The following is a 21024-nucleotide window of genomic DNA, read 5'->3' as shown; positions in this document are numbered from 1 at the left end:
TTTTCCACCGAAGGGAATGGAGGGACATTTCAAAGTCATGCCCCTGGACGTCAAGTCTTTGTTGGGTGGACTGTCCCATGCATTGTAGGATCTCTGAAAAACAGAAGTTCCGTATTTTGAAAGGTAGTTATGCAAATAATGGGTAACATTTATTAAGCACCATGTGTGTGCTGTATGACATGTATCACTTAATCTTCACAAACCATAAGTCGGGACTATTATCACACCTGTTTTGCAGCTAAAGAAAGCAAAGCAGAAAGGTTGAACACTGTGCCCAAGGTCAACAATAATAGAGCCAGGATTTGAACCCAGGCAGTCTGCTTTGAAACTCTACATTAACTTTATGGCATGTACCTAGAAGGCCTAATTTTCTCAGGAAAAAAATATCCAACCTACTTTTCAGAAAATCTATTTGGGGAGGAGTGATGGACTGTAATACTGTACATACCCTGCAGATAGAGGGGTTTGTAACCATCAATAGGATTGGTGCTACATTATGAGAACATAGACTAATACAGAGCAAAAGTAGAAACACTAGAGGACAAACATTTCTCCCTTTATACCTGAGACACCTGAGAGAGCAGAGGGTGATTTAGATGGATTTTGGAGTCAGAGTGTCTGGGTTAGTTTCCTGGGTCTGTTACCCATAAGCTGAGTGACTTTGGGCAACTTACTTTACGTCACTGTGTCTCAGTTTTCTCATTTGTAAAAGGAAGATGTTGATGGTACCCTATTGCTGAGGGTTGTCTTGACGCATCAGAAGTCAGAAGCACTCTCAAATCACTTGTATTCTAGAGGGGAGCGAGCTGTGTAGTAAGTCCGCGATACACAATAGAAAGCAGATGAAATATCCCAGCATATAAATGCAGGACTGAGTTCTGTGGGAGGGCAGATCCAACGCTGATTGGAGTGCAGGGGACAGAGAAAATGGCCCGACGGTTTGATACAGTTAGTCCCTGGTAATCCACGGCCTCCTTTGATACCTGGCCAACTTCTCCTTATTAACTGCGACAGAACACCCTCCCACCCTGCACTCATGGCCTGTGGATTTATTTTATCATCTGCTTTAGAAAAATGTATTCAATAAATTTGCTTTAAAATGGTTATTCACTCCAAAGCCAACACATTGTATTTTTAATTGTCCAAATGCATAGGTGTTCCCTCTTATTTTCCCACCTGTTTATTTTTCATTGATGTTATTCTTAGCTATTCCTCATGGTGGAGAATTTGCCAGATTGACTTAAATCTATAGGAAATTTTCTCTCTAAAACCAGATAACCAAAAAGGTTCCTGAAAATATATACAATCACAATTAGGAGTATGATACATTTCACTGGGTCCAGATCAGTTTACCTGTGCATAACCTAAAAAGCTTATTTAGTATATGTTCAGGAAAAATAAGGATTTACTTACTTAACTAAGGGAACAAACTGTCACATATTTTTATATGTATAACACTTTCAAAATTGCAATTAAACAGTTATTAATGAATTTATTCTGACAGAGAATTTTTTATTTGAATTGCTGGTTATATAGTTTGTACTTGAAATAAAGACTGAATGGTAAAAAATATTTCATTTTCCAACAATTTTTATTAGCTTTTTAGTGAAATGATCCAGGTTAGGAAGATCTTTCTTCACTAAAATGAGTGGCTCTGTATTACTGAAATGGAAGGTTTAGGTCTGAGATGCCATAAGCCCATAAAAACAAACTTTAAATGGGGATGACGCATTGAATTTATGGGAATGTATTTCAAGTTTGCTGTTTCCTTATGGTGGTATTAGATGACAGTGCTTATTTTAAGGGAGATGGAGTTGAATGTGAAAATATTTGACATAATTCACAGGTAACTTTTCTGAACATTGTTTTGCTGTGGTTTTGCATGGGGGGGGACCCACACTCAATCGTTGCCCTTGGAAAGGCAGTGGGAAGGAAAGGAAGTCGGGCCCCAGACAGCAAAGCACACACTGCCCCTCGCTCTTATGAAACCAGAGGCTGCTCACATTGCTTCCCCAGCGCTTGCTTGTGAACTAATCCTGTTCTAGCAGTTTTCCAAATTGCATTTTCAGTTCCTTTTACCAAACAATGGTTACTTTTGATTAAGCTCTTGTCCACGTTTCCAATGTTTCCTGTATTTTTGTCTCACGTGGCAATTTTAGTATCTTCTGGTTACTTCCTTCAAATTTTATTGGCTAAATGTGGCCACTTTCTCATATACTTAAAAAATTTCGGTGGGTTTAGAAAACTTAAGACATTCATGCCATGTGAAAGGAAGGAGCCGTGAATTAGCTGTTGACTTAGAGGCCGATTTAAATCTGTAATGAGGACAATCCTGGGAGGCTTTTCTGACTGAAGAATCAAAATATGGTAATTTTATTTTAAAAATTGTTTTTTTGATACTTAATTATCAAAACTACCAGCTCATACAAAACTAGAGTTAATATACCCCACTTTATGTTGGGCTGAATGGGATTACAATGCAGGGATATTTTGTATATCACTGGGGTTGTAAACAAAATGTTAATATTGTTATTAAACAGATACACCTTCTCAGACTAAGAGATTTGAGGGTTTTATAAAGCAATATAGTTTCTAAAACTAGCAATTAAATCTTGAACAATTTTCTTTATGTAATGGTAAAGTTTATTTCATTTTTAACAACAATCAGAGGACAAAATGTTTAAAATTTGCCGTTTAAAACATGCACATTCACAAAAGGCCAATGACACATAACACTGCATAGAACTGAATATTACTCGACTTTAATAACTATTTATAAAACACAGTGCATTGAACATCGAGATAAACACACCTGAGAAAACTACTATAATCACAGATTCAATACTCTCCACTCATGCAGCTTCACAATTTCTACAGCAGTTTCAGCAGGAATGGTTTTTCATGGAGCTGAAAATACTATTTTATCTTTAATGCAAACTGCAATTTTCCATAGTAGCTGCCTTCCAAGGCTGCTTTTTTTAACCTAATAAACTTGAAAATGTGAAAAATGAAGCTTGAAGTAGTAAAACAAACAACAAACAGTATTTACTGCATTTATGGCTTCTAGTCTAGAACCATGAAACATAAAAATATATACTTTTAAATATTCTGCTCACATCTTTGCAAGAGCAGATTTACCTATGGAAAGCTGCTGTTAATTCAAAGTAAGCAAGTATGAAATCTAGCTTTTTTTTTTTCCTACTTAAGGGAGATTTATTTGCTGAGAAGTTTTGTGAGCTTTATTAAGAAAAGTTCTTAGAGGCAAGCTAAACAAAAGTTTCAATTAAATTAGTTCATATTTGTTTGTAAAATAATTTACTTACTAAAGAAAAGTGTGGAGGACCAATTAATTTGTACACTGAATATGAAATTCCAGGTAGGCCATGAGAGACTTTTATAAGGCAGAAATAAACATCAAGATTTACAGCAATAGCCATGCACTAGCCTAGGCCACTTTACATATTAATTCATGCAAACCATAAACCTATCAAAAACACAGCTGCTCTCATATAGAAAATAAATCAAGACGAAAAATGGAAAACATTTATTTCCTTTCCTTCAAAATTTAACTTACATTCCATTTTAATAGCTGTTGAAGGCTAATTAAAATGCAGCAAAGTATAACAGTTTCACAAGTGACTTCAGTTATTTTAACGTGAGAAAAATCAGACTATGGTCTCTTTAAGAGGCATTATAGAAATGTTGATCATTAAAAAGCATTTATTAGGCACCGAACTGCATGGTGTTACATTAAATAATTTACAAAAAAGAATTCCATAGGCCTGGTTCATATGATGTGAATAGGGTGGGAATTTTCTCAATGAATTTTGTACATAATTACAGATTTATTTGGTAATGTAAGTTTTAGAACCAGGAAACATCAAAGGGCAAACTGCACAAAAATAAACACCAATGATTACTTAGCTTTGTAATAACGATGACATTGTTATAAATAAAAAATTGTGAATATGCAATCTAGTACTTTCAGAATGGCATTCGTTTCCTGAAAGAATATTTAAATGACAAATTACAAGTGATGTACCTTGCACACAATACAGAACAAACTATCACGTGACTTTCATACTGGATATTTAGAATGCAGAATTGCAAAATTAAAATATAAAATGTTATGACCAGAATAAATGTTGATTTCTTGAATTCATTTTTTCCTCTGGAAATTAAGAGGAATCGCTGAGTCCATTCAATGACCATACAATTCATGTAAATGGCTAATACCGAATAGAATACACGTTCACCTGACTTCATTAGAAAAAGCTTTCCATTAACTTTGCCACGTTGCTGAAGCAGGCTCACATCAGACAGAGTGGCGTGTGGGAGGGTAGGCAGCACATATGTCATTTAAAATTTACTACATTCCTGAGAAACACCATTTTCCTGCTAATAATTTCTACTATATAGCATCTTTCTGGGTGGGAGACACCAATATATTTTTATTTGAGTATGTAAAACATTCAGAAAGTTCATGCTCAATATCACTGTGTACTAGTTAACATTAAAGAAGCAACCTCCAGCTTTTCAGGGTGAAATGAATGAGGATTTTCTGCAGTAAGTAGTATTTTCCGAATTGTAAACATTGTAAAGCAACGGTGTTAGCATTTGCCGGAGTTCCTACAAGGGACTTTTTAATCGAAGAGTGTCCCTTATTTCAGAAAATACACGTTAAAAGTCACCTCAACTGTTTATTTTAATCTTGGTAAAACTCTGTTACTTTCCCCCACCACCCAAGGTTAAAGAATCAGAGGGTTTTTCTCTAATTAACACTACAAAGTCACTGCAATTGCAATGTTATCTTTTAAGTTTTACCAAGGTGGTCACTCCTTGCTGCCTACTCCCAACTCCCACCCAAGAAGCTAAGAGACTGACTTAATGTTGATAATTCAAAAATAGATCCATGGGACCAAAAGGCATAAATTAGTCATGTTTCAGATCATGATCTTCCACATGATTAACCATGAGTCTTCCACTCATGTTGAAGGGCTCCACAGAAACGATTCATGTTTCAGGATAAAAATAAAGCATTTCGTTTAAGCCAGGAAATTCAATTCCATTACACTCATCACATTTTGATATTAAAATTTTAGAGAAAGATGTCACCTATGAGGTGAGGGGAAATGGAAGCAGCCCTTTTCTGGAACTGCTATGAAGTGTTCCTTTAGGGGGATGTAGTTTATTCTTCTTCTTTTTTAAAAATCCTTATTCGTTGTACTTGATTTTTGTTTTTCATTTTTTGTGGTTTGACCTCAACTCTCATCATGGAGGCCCAGAAAAGCTGCTCCGAATAGCCATTCAGTAGACAAAGACTGTGAAATCTGAATTTCGAACATGATCTTAGACCCTTACGCCTGTGGTCTTGTTAGATGTTTGAATTTATGATTTTCTTAATCTGATCTCCAAATGGGAAGGGTCTAGGGAGTGAAGTATGTCAACTCCTTGCCCCCTTAAGTTCAAATTATGTATGTTATATCCTCTCTTATGTGTAGAAAATGTGGGAGGCATACAGGTAACTAAATAGCTAAAAATACAGAGAAGGAAATAATATATAGCTGAATTTTAAATCTAGATTGAGAAAAAGGACAAAAAAGATGTGAATTATTAAACTCAAGGAGTGATTTGAAAATCTCTCTTCTCAATTGTAGTTGACTTATTTTTTTTTAAGAGGAAGTTGTACCTATTTTGCTGGTAAGTCCACTTAAAGGCAAACAGGCTTTTGAATACAAGGCAAAAAGTTTGCTTCAATCTCTGAGGTGTATCTGAAAGCTAGAATTCTTTTTATTTCCACATGAAAGCATTATGTTAAAAATAGTGTAGAAAACTGGTTGTGGTTTTTAAACAGCCCCTTCACCATTTATTGTTGGTGGCAAAACAAGCATTTTCAGATGTCTTGGAAATGCTGAAAATAATTAAACTCAACACACATTTTAAAGCATATTAACAAAAATCTACTCATGATGAACTTTTCTTTGTAAAGTTATAGGCTTGAGTAAAATAGGTGTTTTTAAAATGGGTAAAAGGTACTACGTATTTGTCCCAATTAGCAGTGTGTGACTAATTTTGGGAGCTGCTTGACTAGTGAACTGTGAAGTCATGCTCAGTCTTAAGTACAGGGCAGTCACCATAACACTGGGCGTGCCATTGAAGACAGCAGGCATCTCGAGTGGGCACTAACAGGGAAAACCAAAACACAGGACAAAAGCTGAGTCTACGGACATTACAAAGGCCCATGCATTTATCCAACATGGTATTCCAAACACCTTGACAGAAGCATTGGAAACCTCACATAAATATGGAAGCATATTTTTCTTAAAAGAGAAAACTCGAAGACAAAATGACATCACTCAGTCTACAGCAGAAGCCAGGTTGTTAGAAAAATCTAAATGATGATGAAACCTCATTAGAAAGGATGAAGACATAAATACAGTTTTAAAAATCAGTATCATAAAGACAGTCACATACCACGTGTGCACTGCAACTTGAACAAATAGACAAGACGAACGAGAAAGAAGCATTTGTAAGGCTAAAGGTGCAACATCACAGATTTTAGTAGCAAATGCCTTGAAATACTTGTTTTTGCAAATCACTCTTAGATTTGTAAAGTCAGGCATGCAGATCTTACAGCAGAACTAGAGGTAAACCTTCTCTTAAATTTCTGGGCAAATGACTACTGAATGACAAATACATTTATTAAACTTCTTTGGCAAACATTTATCAAGACAATTTTTGACACAAACACTTATTATTATTAATGTCTTGTTTAGAAATTTTGCTCAGTAAGCAAATACTGCATATTCTGAAATCTAAAATGGATATCAAGGAGTCCCTTTAACTTACTACCATTTTAGAGATTTGTAAAGGTCGGTTGCCTTGTGGTATATCCAACACACTGATAGTTAGTTGCAGCCCCAGAGTAACAGCGTAAGAATACTGACCTATTCTCAGTTTAAGAAAACACTCTGGCAAGATACAAGGTCATTTTCCATTTCTGTTTACAAAGACTTAGTAAATACTTTAGAAAATCTGAAAGAGATGGTGTTACAGTATAGTTGCACAGTGCTTATGTCTATAATATACATGAATCTGAATGTCAGTCAATGAGATGAGTTCAGATCCATTTCCCCTCCTTGGACCAGACTGGAATTGGTCAGCAGATTCTGGTGAAGACCTGGGAGCTCCCCTTAGAGACGTGGCAGAACTGGCCTCTCACCCCTTCCCCCCACCCCCCCCCCCCCGTCACCACTCTTCGGGTCTCTGCTTTGTGGTATCATACGCTCTAATCACTTCAGACTGTGAGACGATTCCATTTTCATCTTGAGAGAAAGCATACCCGTCTGTAAGTTAAAGATAAAATAGAAATGGTCATCTTGAAGTCGCTGGAAATCTCTGTTATTCTGAGTGTTGAGTGCTCGTTTCCTAATTTGGGGAACTAATGCATCCCTCCCACCTTTAAAAGCATGAAGACACTAGTTTTTATTTATTTATTTATTTATTTATTTATTTATGGCTGTGTTGGGTCTTCGTTTCTGTGCGAGGGCTTTCTCTAGTTGTGGCAAGCGGGGGCCACTCTTCATCGCGGTGCGCGGGCCTCTCACTATCGTGGCCTCTCTTGTTGCGGAGCACAGGCTCCAGATGCGCAGGCTCAGTAATTGTGGCTCATGGGCCTAGTTGCTCCGTGGCATGTGGGATCCTCCCAGACCAGGGCTCGAACCCGTGTCCCCTGCATTGGCAGGCGGATTCTCAACCACTGCGCCACCAGGGAAGCCCAAGACACTAGTTTTTAATGTCTGTAAAAGGTACAGACTCAACTACAAAATGAAGAGTGAGATGATGGTAGCTTAGATTCTAGGAGCTGTGCTCCCTAGATGAACAGACGCTCTCGGCCCCCCTCAATTCTCCCTTCAGCATCTCAAGTCCAGCCCCTCTAATGTCTGCTTCCTGACTAGCAGAGGGGTGGGGAGTGCAGTCAAGTGGGTGCGTGTATTCCATATAGATCAGGCGGATGAGAAGGAAGGAAGAATAAAAGCAAAGAAGAGGAGGAGATAAACACACACAACTTGGAATAGTGGAAACGCGCTCTCCTTCCCTCAGAAGACATTATTCTGGGCTCTCAGCATCTACAAATAAACTCACTCATGCCCCAGCCTGGTCCAAGGGGGCTTGGGGATAAGAAATGACCTCCAAGGGAATCACACCTTTAGAAAAGGCCTCTTGAAGTATAAAGAGCAAAAGCATTAAACATGAGTATATATAAATGAAAATAAATTACATGTGGAAATAACATGAAACAAATGATATATTACTAACACACATACATTTACCACAGGGCTTTATATATTATATTCTTTTTTAGATCCTTGAAATGTTAAGAGGGCGTGATACCTAATAATTTCTTACAACTCTAAATATTCATAAATATTTTTGAAGGGGAAAATACATGTTTCATTGTGCGATGTTTCACATACCTGTCATTGTGTATGAAAGCTGAAAAGGCTCTTGCAAAGTTATTCAAGTAGGAAAGATAACAATACAGAGTGAGCTTTTAAGAGTTAAGATTTATTTCACTGGTTCTTTTTAAGACTTAAGGAAACAAGGGGCATGCGGGAATATTTTTCTTGAAGTGAAAGCAGCAAGATTTTCAAATGCTCTATCTCTTTTGCTGAAAGTGAGATGGCTGTGGTCAAAGGATTCTTTAAACATTTGTTATTTACATAACATGTTGCAAATGTGCAAAACTTGTTTTAGGTGTTAACTGTAAATAGTTAAATATCTCTAAAGTCAAAATACTGCTCTCAGATCCTATGAGGTAATGGCAGAGGATGTATTTAAAAAACAGAACTCAAATACTTACGGAGCAGGTTTTGTTGCAATGATTCTGATGGGTACAAGTTCACGTGGTTCTTCTTAAAGACATTCTTGAGCAGTTGCGCCCTCTCCGTGAGGCTGCAGAACAGGTGCAAATGTGTGAAATGAATTATCAACTTGGCGGAGAACCCAGAGTGCCCACAGGACCACCAGAGAGAGTCAGACTGACACAAAAGATTGCTTGAGAAATCCGGAGTCTAGTGATTATTTCAACCCCATTTTCTCAGACAGCAAAGGAGGTTTCAAGTATTGCATATTTCTGAGGCCATTTTTTTCCCCCCTGACAGCTAAGGAGAGTTTTGTCCCCAGTAGTCCAGTCAAAAGATTTCCCCCCGCCCCAGTTATATTTAAGTCAAATACAGACACAGAACCTGCACAATATAATTAATAAAAAATACAAATTCTACCAGTAGTGTTAGTGGTTTCTAAAGTCTTGGAATTTAGACTTACTAAATATAGCAAGCATGGCATTTTAGAATTCAAAAAATTAACCATTAGTATACCTTTTCCTACTTTGCACATATTCTGGTGTAAAATAATTTTTTTAAGTTATACAGAAAAATCTGAAAAATTATGCAAAGAAGAAATTTCACAGACTTTTTAATTAGAAAAATTCCATTACCACTCTAATATGGTATGAAATATGTTCCTTAATTTCATTTTAAAATAAAAAAACTGTTTTCAGAAAATAATTTACTAGGTAAAGTGACAAGAAAAAACATGTTTTTTCAATAAACGTTTAGAAGAATCTTCTCTGCAGAAACAAACCCATGTAATTATGTAACATTTAAAAGCAGAATCCAAGAAATAATGCATCTGTTTTTCTCCCCTGCACACAGAAGTGTTTCACACAGTAGGGAGTCAAATACTTGTCAGATAAATGAATTTGAGTAATAATTCCAAAGTGCACTTTTAAACATCACCAATCCTCCCAATCATGCCATTTCTCCATTTGTTGATCTACAAAACTTTGCTTTGATATCAAACACATAACAAGCATGAAGAGCTAATAAATAATCCACATGTGTGGCAGCAAATGTTTATGCAATTTTGTTTTAATCACTGGAATTGACTCAGTGGACAAATTTCCATCTTTTAGTTTCCCCACTTTTAAGCTTTAGTTAAACTGCTGTAAGTTATGTTAGTTCTGTATTTTGCCAATTTTTTTAGACCCTGAAAGGGAACAATATTTATCATATGCAAAAAAAAGGATCATCTGCAAAATGAACTCACTGTAATTACAAAAACATTTAGGCTTTTGCTGAAATAAAATGTTTAGAAATGTTGACATTTGTAGTAGTCTTACACACATTTTTAAAAGTCTAGGGGTGTTAACTGCTATTTATTAGACATATTTTATTGTCATTGGGAATTAAGGCAAGAAAGCTAATTAATCTTAAAACTCTAGTGGTTTTGCAAAAACTTGTAAAACTTGTTTTTGCTAGTGAAATAAACAGATATGGGGAATGAGAAAGAGCCATTTTTACAGAGTGACTTTTCTTACTCTGCTCTTAAAATGATCTACCGTTACAGACCCGGGGACTCATAGGGACACTAAAATATGTAACCGCTTTGAGGAAGTCGGCAGCTTTAGCAGCAGGTGGTCTGATGTTGTTAGCAGAGCATCGTGGATGGGGTGCTTGGCAAGTCTCTGGTGTTTAAAACTGAAATGACTACAGAAGACTAGAGGACGGCAATGTATCATGACAGAGCTTCTTCTTCCCAAAATACATTTTCCAGGTTTCAGGCTGGCCTTCCTGAATGCATGATACTTTAATACTACAACATGATACTTTAATATTACAATTATGGAAGTGATAAGAAGGCAGATGTGAGAATTGCCCCTTTCATATTATGGCAACCTAAATATATGAGATAATGTAATTTTGTTTTGTAATGGTTCATATAAGGCTATTTTATCACTCAGCTGTTACATCAAGTTAATGTCTAGTGTTAAAAAAAAAGAAAAAGCAGTAAGAAAGTCTCTTTCTGGGGAAAGAAGCACACTACTATGGAAAAGAGCCTGGGCTTTGCAGTCTTACTTTGGTTTAATTCTGAGACTGTTACTTATTAGCTGGGTCACCTTAGGCAACCTTTCTTGGACATCTCATGGAGAACAGGAGGACAATTCCTAACCTCAGGCTGACGGAGGATTCAGGGAGTTGTATAGCTTCAACCACAGTTACTGGTACTCAGGAACCACTCAAGACGTAGAAGCACTAGTTCTTCCCACCCTGACCATCCCCCAGATCCCAAGGAATTTATTATTTAAAAAAACCCAACTAGAACAGAGATCATCACGAAACAAAAGATACTCTGTGAGGATCATTTCTGATGCCTTGGTTTATATTCAACATTACCTCAACAGGAGAAGTCTATTGCTGAACATGAGTTTTAACTTATAATGCCCCTCACTCCACTTCCTTAGGAAAACTACTAGGTTTTTGTTTCTTGTTTTGCTTTTTGCCTTAGCTACGTCGGACCTCTTGATGGAGCAAAAACTCGCTCCTCAGAATATAAATGCCGTTCATGGGAGGGTGCTTAATAAATAATAACTGATGATGATTTGTATTTCTCTAGTCCTATCCCACTTTTGGAGAACTACTCCTCATTTCAAAGTTATGCAGTTTCTGTGCCATCAATGTTTATGGGTACTGATATCACTATCAAGCCACATTATAAAATATACTGGTAACATGTTAACATTAATAGACATGTTAAAAGTTTAGTTTTTGTTGAACAGTTTAACACAGTGTGAGAAGAAAAGAAGACTCTAGGATGCCTTCTAACTAAAACCACATCTTATTCACAACTCTTGTTCAGTAGTTTTACTCAATTTGTAGGGTCTTTCATGTACATACCAAGCTATGTAAATTTTCGATTTATTTAATGCAATCACACAACTACCACTTACGTTATTTCCAAGCCTGTTAAAATGCTGCAACTTAGATATTTGGTGAGGTGAGGTGGAAATATACCACGTTTTAAAATAAAATTTCATTTAGAAATACTAAAAAAAAAAAAAAAAAAAAAAAAAAAAGGTAAAAACTCATTTACTGTCCTGGAACATGTTGTCTTAAGGTATTTTCAGTTATCTTTGAAGAGTGATCAATTTGCATTTGTTTTTTTATTGGGTTGCCAAGCTATTTTCATTCATTCATGAAATGTTTTAGTGCATAGCATACGACAGCTGTCCACTAGGCAGTGGTGGTGGGGAGATGAACGATGAATATAAGAAGCCTAACTAATCTCTGCTCTGGAGGAGGTATTTCATCGTTCTGTCACTTTTCTTTACAAATGTTGGATGGAACCCTTATCACAGGGATGAGAGTAGGCTGGGGGAAAACATTTGATATGTCCTATCCTAATCACCTCCCCACCCCGCCCCCCTGCGCCTCTGCCACAGCCTCAAAGAAATTTATGTAATCCTGATATAAAACCCAGGTGAAAATTGAAAAATATCGTTTCTTTTCTATTAGTTCTGGGGCAATGTTAAAATTGCTTTTCAGGGGCTTCCCTGGTGGCGCAGTGGTTGAGAGTCTGCTTGCCAGTGCGGGGGACACGGGTTCGAGCCCTGGTCTGGGAAGATCCCACATGCTGCGGAGCAACTAGGCCTGTGACCCACAACTACTGAGCCTGCGCGTCTGGAGCCTGTGCTCCGCAACAAGAGAGGCTGCGATAGTGAGAGGCCCGCGCACCGTGATGAAGAGTGGCCCCCGCTTGCTGCAACTAGAGAAAGCCCTAGCACAGAAACGAAGACCCAACACAGCCAAAAATAAATAAATAAAAATTAAAAAAAAATTGCTTTTCATTAAGATAAACAATACAGAGAAAAGCTGGGAGAGAACACCATCACCATCCCCATGACCAAATGATCTGACATCCATACTTCCCTACTGTCTTTTTTAAAGCTAAGGCTGTGGGCCAAACAGTGGTGATGGACAAATTAATAAGGCCTGACCTGAAGATCCTGGGCTAAAATTCTATTTAGTAACGGCTGATGATGATATGCTGGCTAATGTCTACAGTTAGATACAAAAAATTATGAGACTCATTATTCATACTGCCTTACTATCAGATGCATTGCTTCACACACACGTGAAAGATATCCAGTAATAACTGCCCTGTCTCTAATGAGCCCAGTGTCCACAACCCCTTATTTTAAATCTTTGGGATTTTGAATTCACATTTTGTTTTGTTTTGTTTTAGAAAAAGTAATATGTTACACACAATGTGTAGATGTAATACTCCCAAGTGGGATCTTAGAGGCCCATATTCCAAAAATTAATATTTCTGCTATAAAATACAGGAATATTACATTGTAGAAAAATAAACACGATCAATGTCCTTATATTTATAGTACAAATTGTTTTGGTTTTTCCAGCAAATTTTGCTATAAGCCTATGGAAAAAATTGAATTTCAAAGCTTTTTGGACTTTGGGAATGTAGATGCTTCGGCTCCCTAGTGTTGGAGCATGCCCACATAAAGTAACAGCAAAGAACAGGATTTCACAGCTTAAAGTCATTTTCTTAACACAAAAAAATAAGTCATGGCTACACAGTATTAGGAATAAGGTTTGGCTTTATTCTCCCAATTTTTTAGACTTAAACTGATTTCTACCATAACCCATGGCTCGAAAGCAATATACTTAAATGATGAAACATACCTTTTTCCTCAAAATTTCGATGTAAGATTAAAATATATCTAATTTGTTGGATAATATGATAAGTGGCATACTATTTCTATAAAAAGGACTAATTCTTTTTTTTTTTTTTTTTTTTTTTTATGTATGGCTGTGTTGGGTCTTCGTTTCTGTGTGAGGGCTTTCTCCAGTTGCGGCAAGTGGGGGCCATTCTTCATCGCGGTGCGCGGGCCTCTCACTATCGCGGCCTCTCTTGTTGCGGAGCACAGGCTCCAGACGCGCAGGCTCAGTAATTGTGGCTCACGGGCCCAGTCGCTCCGCGGCATGTGGGATCTTCCCAGACCAGGGCTCGAACCCGTGTCCCCTGCATTGGCAGGCAGATTCTCAACCACTGCGCCACCAGGGAAGCCCAAGGACTAATTCTTTTAACCAAGGTGTTTCAATTTTTGAAAGTGAGTAGAGATGAGAAATAAATTCTTATAAATACTAATCTGTATACAGGGCTTACAAGTAAGTTATAGTTTCTCTGACACTGTTTCATTTTACATCTAGCTTGACTTCATAGTAGTGCCTAGCGAAGATTAAAAAAATTGGGATGATCAACCTGCAAGATCCTTCTTAAGAATTGCATCATTCTATGACAAAAAAAGTAAACAGTCATTACGCTGTGTCACTAGTTTGAGAAGTGTAACCTATATACTTCTATGTTCTTGTTATCACATTTTAATTTAATTACCCACAGGTCAACCCCACTACTCAACTATCCTTTCACCCACCCTTTCATTCATTCATTCATTCATTCCTTAGTTAACTCTCTTGGCCATACATTCATCCACTCAACAAATATTGGCTGAGTGCTACTATGCTCCTGGCTCTGTGGCCGGTTCTGGGTTGCAGTTAAGACTAGGACAGAGGCCTCTCCTACAAGGAGCTCCGTCTAGTAGGGGAGACGAACAAGCACAGGGCGAACAAATACACTGTATCGTAATGCAGTAAACGTAAAAACAGAAGAACAAACAAGATACAGAGATAGCAGAATAAGAATTGATTTTATCTGTGAAAAGCTGAGGGAATTGCATTTGGACTGGGTTTTGAAAGCTAGGAGTTGGATTACCCAGTCTGTAAGAGGGTACCAGCTCTAGACAAGGAACAGCATGTGCGGAGACCAGGAGGCGTAAAATAATGTGGTGTTTTGGCACTCAGGGAAGCCTGGTATCACTAGAATACACAGAAATCACTATTTCTTCCTCTTTGAAAAATGCAGATGAAATTAGCTAGTGTTTTGAAATTTGACATGAGTCTAATTCTCCAAGGTTTCTGAAAGAGTTCTATGAATAAAATCAATCTCACAATTTCTAAACTGCCTTAGAATGTAGTTTGGTGTGAAGACTTTTCCAACCAGTTGCTACTTTTCCCCTTTCACAGATCTTTTTCTCCCCCTTCCTCTAGCTACCATTTAGCAGGGAGACACCATGCCGCACTGACCATCGCCATCCTTCTCTTCACCGATTGGCAGCAATGGCAACACAGGGTCCCTACTGTACTAGGGGTTTTTGTCTGGGGTATTTAGCTAACATCTAACTTAGTCCTGAGTCCTTAAGAAAAGCTGAACAGCTATTTTAGGCAAATGAGCTGAGCAGCAGCAGGAAATTTATCAGATGCATTTTCTTGGAGAAGCTGGTTGTCATTTATGACGGAATTCACTTCTTTCCTGCTAGGTTCTCTGACTTATTTAATGTAAGGGACTACACACATCACAGACTCAGGTCTTTAGGACCGAGAGGTCAGAGGTCATCACATGGAACCCTCAGCCTGACTTATGAATTGTTGAAGTCACCAATATACTATAAATGATGGAAAACCAGTATCTCATGGAGGGGCTTAATGTAGGTTTTATTAACACACAAATAGGAGAAATTTACTAAGGGTAGTAACAGTGCTATCAGTAGACTTTCCCTAATAATTGTGAATAAATATTTTTGTTCACAATTTTGTGAGCTAGAACTCTTACCATATCCTTTTTACAGCTAGAGTGAAAGAGGGAAAGAACATTTACTGAGGAACTATTTATGAAAGGCAACAGAATAGATGTTGACTTGGAGGTGAAGGGAAGAGATGAGGAGAAGGTGGAGGGAGGAGGAGTTACACCTGTAACCCCAAAGGTAGCAGCCCATCAGGTACACAGGGACACCGACTTGGAGAGGCTACGAACTGTCATGTTAGTGGCAGGCTATTCTTGCTGCCATCCTACGTTCTTGAAAAGCAGCAGCAGGAGGCAGAATGGTGCGTGGTTAGCAACAGGGTTTCTAGAATCAAGTGACATGGGCTCAAGGCCCAGCGTGGTCACTTCTGACCTTGAGAACCTGGTCTTTCTAAGCCCCGGTTTCCTCATCTGGAAAAACTGGGGATGATGGATTTGTCCAGGGTCGTCGCAGGAGTGCAATGCAATAGCACCTGTGAAGTGAGGAGTGCAGCACCCAGCACGTGGTGCACGCCCCGCAGAGGCCAGTGCTGTTATTTTTAAGAGAGGCACAGACTGGTGTGTGACGTGCCCCTTCGGCCTAATGAGAGCACGAGAGGGCTGGAGCCAAGGTCTCAGCCTGAGTTCCCAGTCTGACACTCCACTGTGTCAAACTGAGTAACGACAGTGAACCATGATGAAGGTGACACAGACCAGGGCAAAACGTGTCCTATGGTTGAGACAAAACTTTAGCTCACTTTAGTGTGAGGAAAGACAGAAAGAATAAATGCCTGGTATTTTCTTCATAATTGTGGTGTATCACAGAGTGCTTTCATATACGTTTAAATTCTTTTCTATAATGTTTTGTGAAATTTAGTAAATTCAATTAGCTTTCTAACCTTGCTTTCTTGGGGGGGCGGTGGTGGATGGCGGTGAGGAGGAGGACTTGGAAGACATAACTGACTTCATATATGACAGACATATGCCCAGGTCAGTTCCTAACAATGTACTGAACCACAAAGGTAATTGTGGGAGAGCTGACTTTATGTCAAGCTCTGATTTTGACTATATTCTACAGTGTTATTTTTTTTTCTTTTTCAGTTTAATAATAAACACTATTTGTACCTACCATTTATTCAGTGCTCATTAAGCACCAGATGGCAAGCCACCTGCTTTATCCACAGTATTTTATCCAATTCTCACAACCGGCCATGAGGGAGGTATTATCACTCCTATTGTATAGATGAGGAAATTGAGGCTCAGCAGCTCTAAGAAACTTGGCTAAGGTCACATGCAGCTTAGCGAAGAAAGATTTGATCTGAATCTGCATCTCTCTGACTGCAAAATTTGTCAGTGACACTGCTAGCTCCATGTTAACAGATAAATACAAGTTTAACTGCTTATTTCCAACCACTAGCAAAAGACATATTTAAAGTTCACTTGGAAAAGAACATATTCAGGGCATATTTTACCTTTTTCCAAGCACAACGGCTCCTGGGTCTTGAGATTTTGCCTCCAGCTCCTGAACTTCATCCACTAATGTTTTAAACGCAGTCCTCTTGATCCTGCAAAAAAAAAAAGGGTAGAAGTATTCGTGTGAAGATTTAAGACTTTATGAAACTAGTTTTTATCATGCTGCTGCTAAGTACAACAGTAATCAGTGTATAAGCAATTTTTCCATAGAATCTAAAAAGCTACAGTAGGGACTTCCCTGGTGGCGCAGTGGTTAAGAATCTTCCTGCCAATGCAGGGGACACAGGTTCGAGCCCTGGTCTGGGAAGATCCCACATGCCGCGGAGCAACTAAGCCCGTGTGCCACAACTGCTGAGCATGTACACTAGAGCTCATGAGCCACAACTACTGAGCCCATGTGCCTCAACTACTGAAGCCCGTGAACCTAAAGACTGTGCTCCACAATAAGAGAAGCCACCGCAATGAGAAGCCCGCGCAATGCAATGAAGAGTAGCCCCCGCTCACCGCAACTAGAGAAAGCCCGCACACAGCAACAAAGACCCAACAGAGCCAAAAATAAATTAAAAAAAAAAAAAAAAAAAAAAGACTACAGTAATTCTGGGCATTAATATAATTATAGAAACAATAGTCATAAAATAAATGGTTTACGTTTATAATATTAAAACTCAGTTATTAAATAAGCATCATATTAACTAACTTTAATGATATCTTTTTTTGGGGGAAGAGAGGACACTTTAAAACCTACAATCCTTGAGAAAGATTAGTAAAGTTGTAGTTTCTTCTATTCTCTGTTTTACACATGTTTAGAATCAGGCAAGCAAAAATTCCCTTTCACAACTATTGTCCACTAAAAATTTATATATATATGTATTTGGAGATAAAAGAATTTTTTCTTCTACCTTGAATGGGTTTTTCAGGCTGATTAATAAAAATGTTAATTGAAGCTACCTGCTTTACTTCTGTTCGCTCTTTCAAACTAATTTAGTTTTCTAGTTCCTCAATCACTCCTTTCTTCTTTATTTATGTAGAATTAATATTACTAATTCCTATTCTGTAAGCTCTACACTAGAGTTGACGTTACAACTAGAGAAATCTGAGGATTAATATGCATCTGTGTTGTTATGACATAACTGAGCATTATACTTACACTTTGTACACCACGTCAAGAAGCAAAGATGCCACAGGGATAAATAACAGGCCTGTCCAAAAGACTCCGGAACTGAACAACATGGCTGCCTGAGTAAAAGCATCAGAAACAGTATTACTTTAAAAACGAAGACATACATCATTCATGTTTAGTTTTTATATGATTTCAAGTAAAATAATTTTAAGAATCTCATTCTGCAAGAGGGTATACAATAACTCTGAATTCAAACTTGTGAAATATTTGGAATTAAAAGCCAAATTTATTAGAACATGCATTTACTACATTTCTTTTTTTCCCTCAAGTAGCTAATACAACAAAGTTTTATCATGTGCCAAATCTTTTCATATTTTTATGTGAAATTTTTATTACTGTGATCAAAATAATGGAGTAATAAACTTTGACCTTCTTTTATAACTTAGAATATACAAATTTATCTTTTTGAGCAAACTTCAAACATACACTGGATTTAATTCTCTTATAATACAACATGTAAAATCAATCCTAATTAAAAGCTACATTTACCATTTCTGGCACATAAAAATTTACTTTTCTAAAATATTACACTATACTAAAAGATCATCCAGATAAATCACGAATACAGTATAAACAAATTAATTAAGGAATCTTTGAAAAATAACAATTTGATATTAGATAGGAATAATATTAATTTTTGTTCAAAGATTTACATAACATGTTTCGGTGCATCCTGTTATTGCTAAAGTCAAGCCAAATGTTTAGTATGTAAAACACAAATAAAAGTGTATTAAAATAACTTTAAGCATTCCTTTGTATTAAATCCCAAATTGCTATATCAGAGCCTTTGGGTTTGCAAAGAAAATGATTCTATAATAAAAATCAACAAATTCTATTAGTTATTTGCGATTATAATAAAAAAATCCCTTTATAATGTAATTAGATTACTAGAGCTTAAAAGGGATAGTGTCATATAATAAAACCAAAAGGAACATTTTGCTTCACTTCGAGTCTATTTGTTTATCAAGAATAAATTTGCAGTACCTATTTAAATCCATAAACGTATTGTTATAACTCCATTCCGAAGTAGCCAACTAACGCACGCACATTTACATCCCACTAAAAAATCACGCAAGAAATTTTTTTTTTAAACCAGGTCAGGAATTAAAAATGATTTAGAGTTTAATTCGTATAGGCAGGTTCACAATTACACATAAACAGTCCTAATCAATCAATCCTTATCAAATATAAAGATTACTAATTTTAAGTTGTGTTTCAGATTACCTATTCATTTTGACTCTCATCTGGAGACCAGGAGCTGCTGTTTAAAATTTTTTCTTCATTAACACAAGCTTACTGATACGGACTCTTGGTTCAAGGATACTCAGGTTTCCCTCTATCTAGGCTGACACAGCTCTGAACACGTGAAAATAAGAACACGCTATTACCCAAAATTTCAGAAAGTAAATGTTGCCACGTGGATTCAGTGCAAGAGCACCCACATTCTAGATACCACCAAGACGAAAGATATTCACATAAAAGTCATTTTATTTTATAAGCAAAACATGATCTTCGACATGCTTGCTGACATCCTCAATAGTGAAAACCAACAGTAACTGTGTAACAGGAAATGTCCATCAAGTCAGTGGGTTTTGTTTAGTTGGAAGGAAGCCTTTGCGTTAGGTAATGCCTGCAAAATGGTACATTTCTTTTTCCTTCTACGGGAAAAAGGTAAGATGAGATTCTAAGTCATGTAGCTGGAAATAACCTCTTTTACTTGGCTTAATTTTATAATCTCTTTTAATTTGGGGGCAAGGGAAGAAAGATTTATTCTTGCCTTTGCCACCCTGTATTAAATGTCCACTGGTGGGGATGGAGGCCGCTAATTCTGACCATTGTGATGGTAACTATGACGGGGGGGGGGGGGACTGGCGCCCACTATTCAGTCCACCAGCCTTTGGCTTTGCAAATGAACGCCATGAATTGAAGGGAAAGAAGTTTTTCTGCGTCATATCTGAAAGCCTGTCAGATTTTTTTTTCTTTTGCAGAGTTAATCCAAACCTAAAAGATTTAAAGCCGACATTCGCATTAAAGACAGAGAGCCTCTTTGTATTTTTTTGGATGAAGAGGGGGGGAAAATAAAATCCCACAGAGGTATTTCCTTCCTTTCTGTACAAGAAAGCTCCCCCTCACTCTGTAGAGACCATTTTTGTCTCTAACTTTTCACATCTCTCCACTCGCAGGCAGGTCAGCTGGGAAAAGACGCCCGATCCCGCAGACAATGGGGGGAAACAGGAGCAGCCTGTTCGGGGCTGGGCTCGCGCTCCCTCCGAGGGCGGCTGGCACGCAAGTCGCTCCTAACATGGGAGACTGGGGGGCCACGCCAAGCAGCCCCGCCGCCCCTCCTCGAGGCCCTTTGAAACCAAATGGAATCTGCCACAAAAGTGCCTCCCGGGGGACTTGAGAAAGGATCAGCCCAGGGAACTGCAAAGCCAGTACACTCGAGGGCACAGGTCCTGCTCCGGGAACAAACAATTGCTTGTCTGCAGAGCGATGCTGTCTCAGCATCGGGCCACGCGGGCTTAAAAAATGAACCATTGCTGCCTGAAAACGCAAGCTGCGGCAGAGGAATGAGGAACTGTTTTGAAATTTCCCTGTGAACTTGCAGAGAAAGAACGTTTGAGAAAATCCTAGCTCACGTGCAGTTAGCTAAAGCCGAGGGGCTTGAGCAGATAAGAGGGCTTACCTTCTGACCCACAGTGAGGTGACCCCTTGGTACCCACGTTCCCACACAGAGAGGAACACTTACTTTTTCACCTGCGGTGTCCCCCATGTTCAGTCTTGGAGGAGAGAATTTCGATGTGCTACCTGCCTACAAACTTTCAGCAATGCACTTCTTAAGTCTGTCCCTCCTTTTACCCTATAAATGTCCAAGTGGGGGACTAGGACGC

General features: G+C 38.0%; 1 protein-coding gene across 3 annotated transcripts in view; it reads right to left on the bottom strand.

Moving 5' to 3' along the window:
* Positions 1-7248: 7248 nt before the first annotated feature.
* Positions 7249-21024, bottom strand: part of ATP8A1 (ATPase phospholipid transporting 8A1) — a 233779-nt gene continuing 220003 nt past the window's right edge. For all 3 annotated transcript variants that reach the window (XM_007178756.3, XM_007178757.3, XM_007178755.3), the window contains 4 exons: positions 18101-18189; positions 16953-17045; positions 8864-8955; positions 7249-7346 (listed from right to left, as the gene is read on the bottom strand). In XM_007178756.3, the coding sequence (XP_007178818.1) occupies positions 7249-7346; positions 8864-8955; positions 16953-17045; positions 18101-18189 (372 nt within the window). The remainder of the gene's footprint in view (positions 7347-8863; positions 8956-16952; positions 17046-18100; positions 18190-21024) is intronic.

The sequence above is a fragment of the Balaenoptera acutorostrata genome, chromosome 5, assembly GCF_949987535.1.
Source record: "Balaenoptera acutorostrata chromosome 5, mBalAcu1.1, whole genome shotgun sequence".
NCBI classification, from domain to species: Eukaryota; Metazoa; Chordata; class Mammalia; order Artiodactyla; family Balaenopteridae; genus Balaenoptera; species Balaenoptera acutorostrata.
This window is presented reverse-complemented; position numbering and strand designations above follow the sequence as displayed.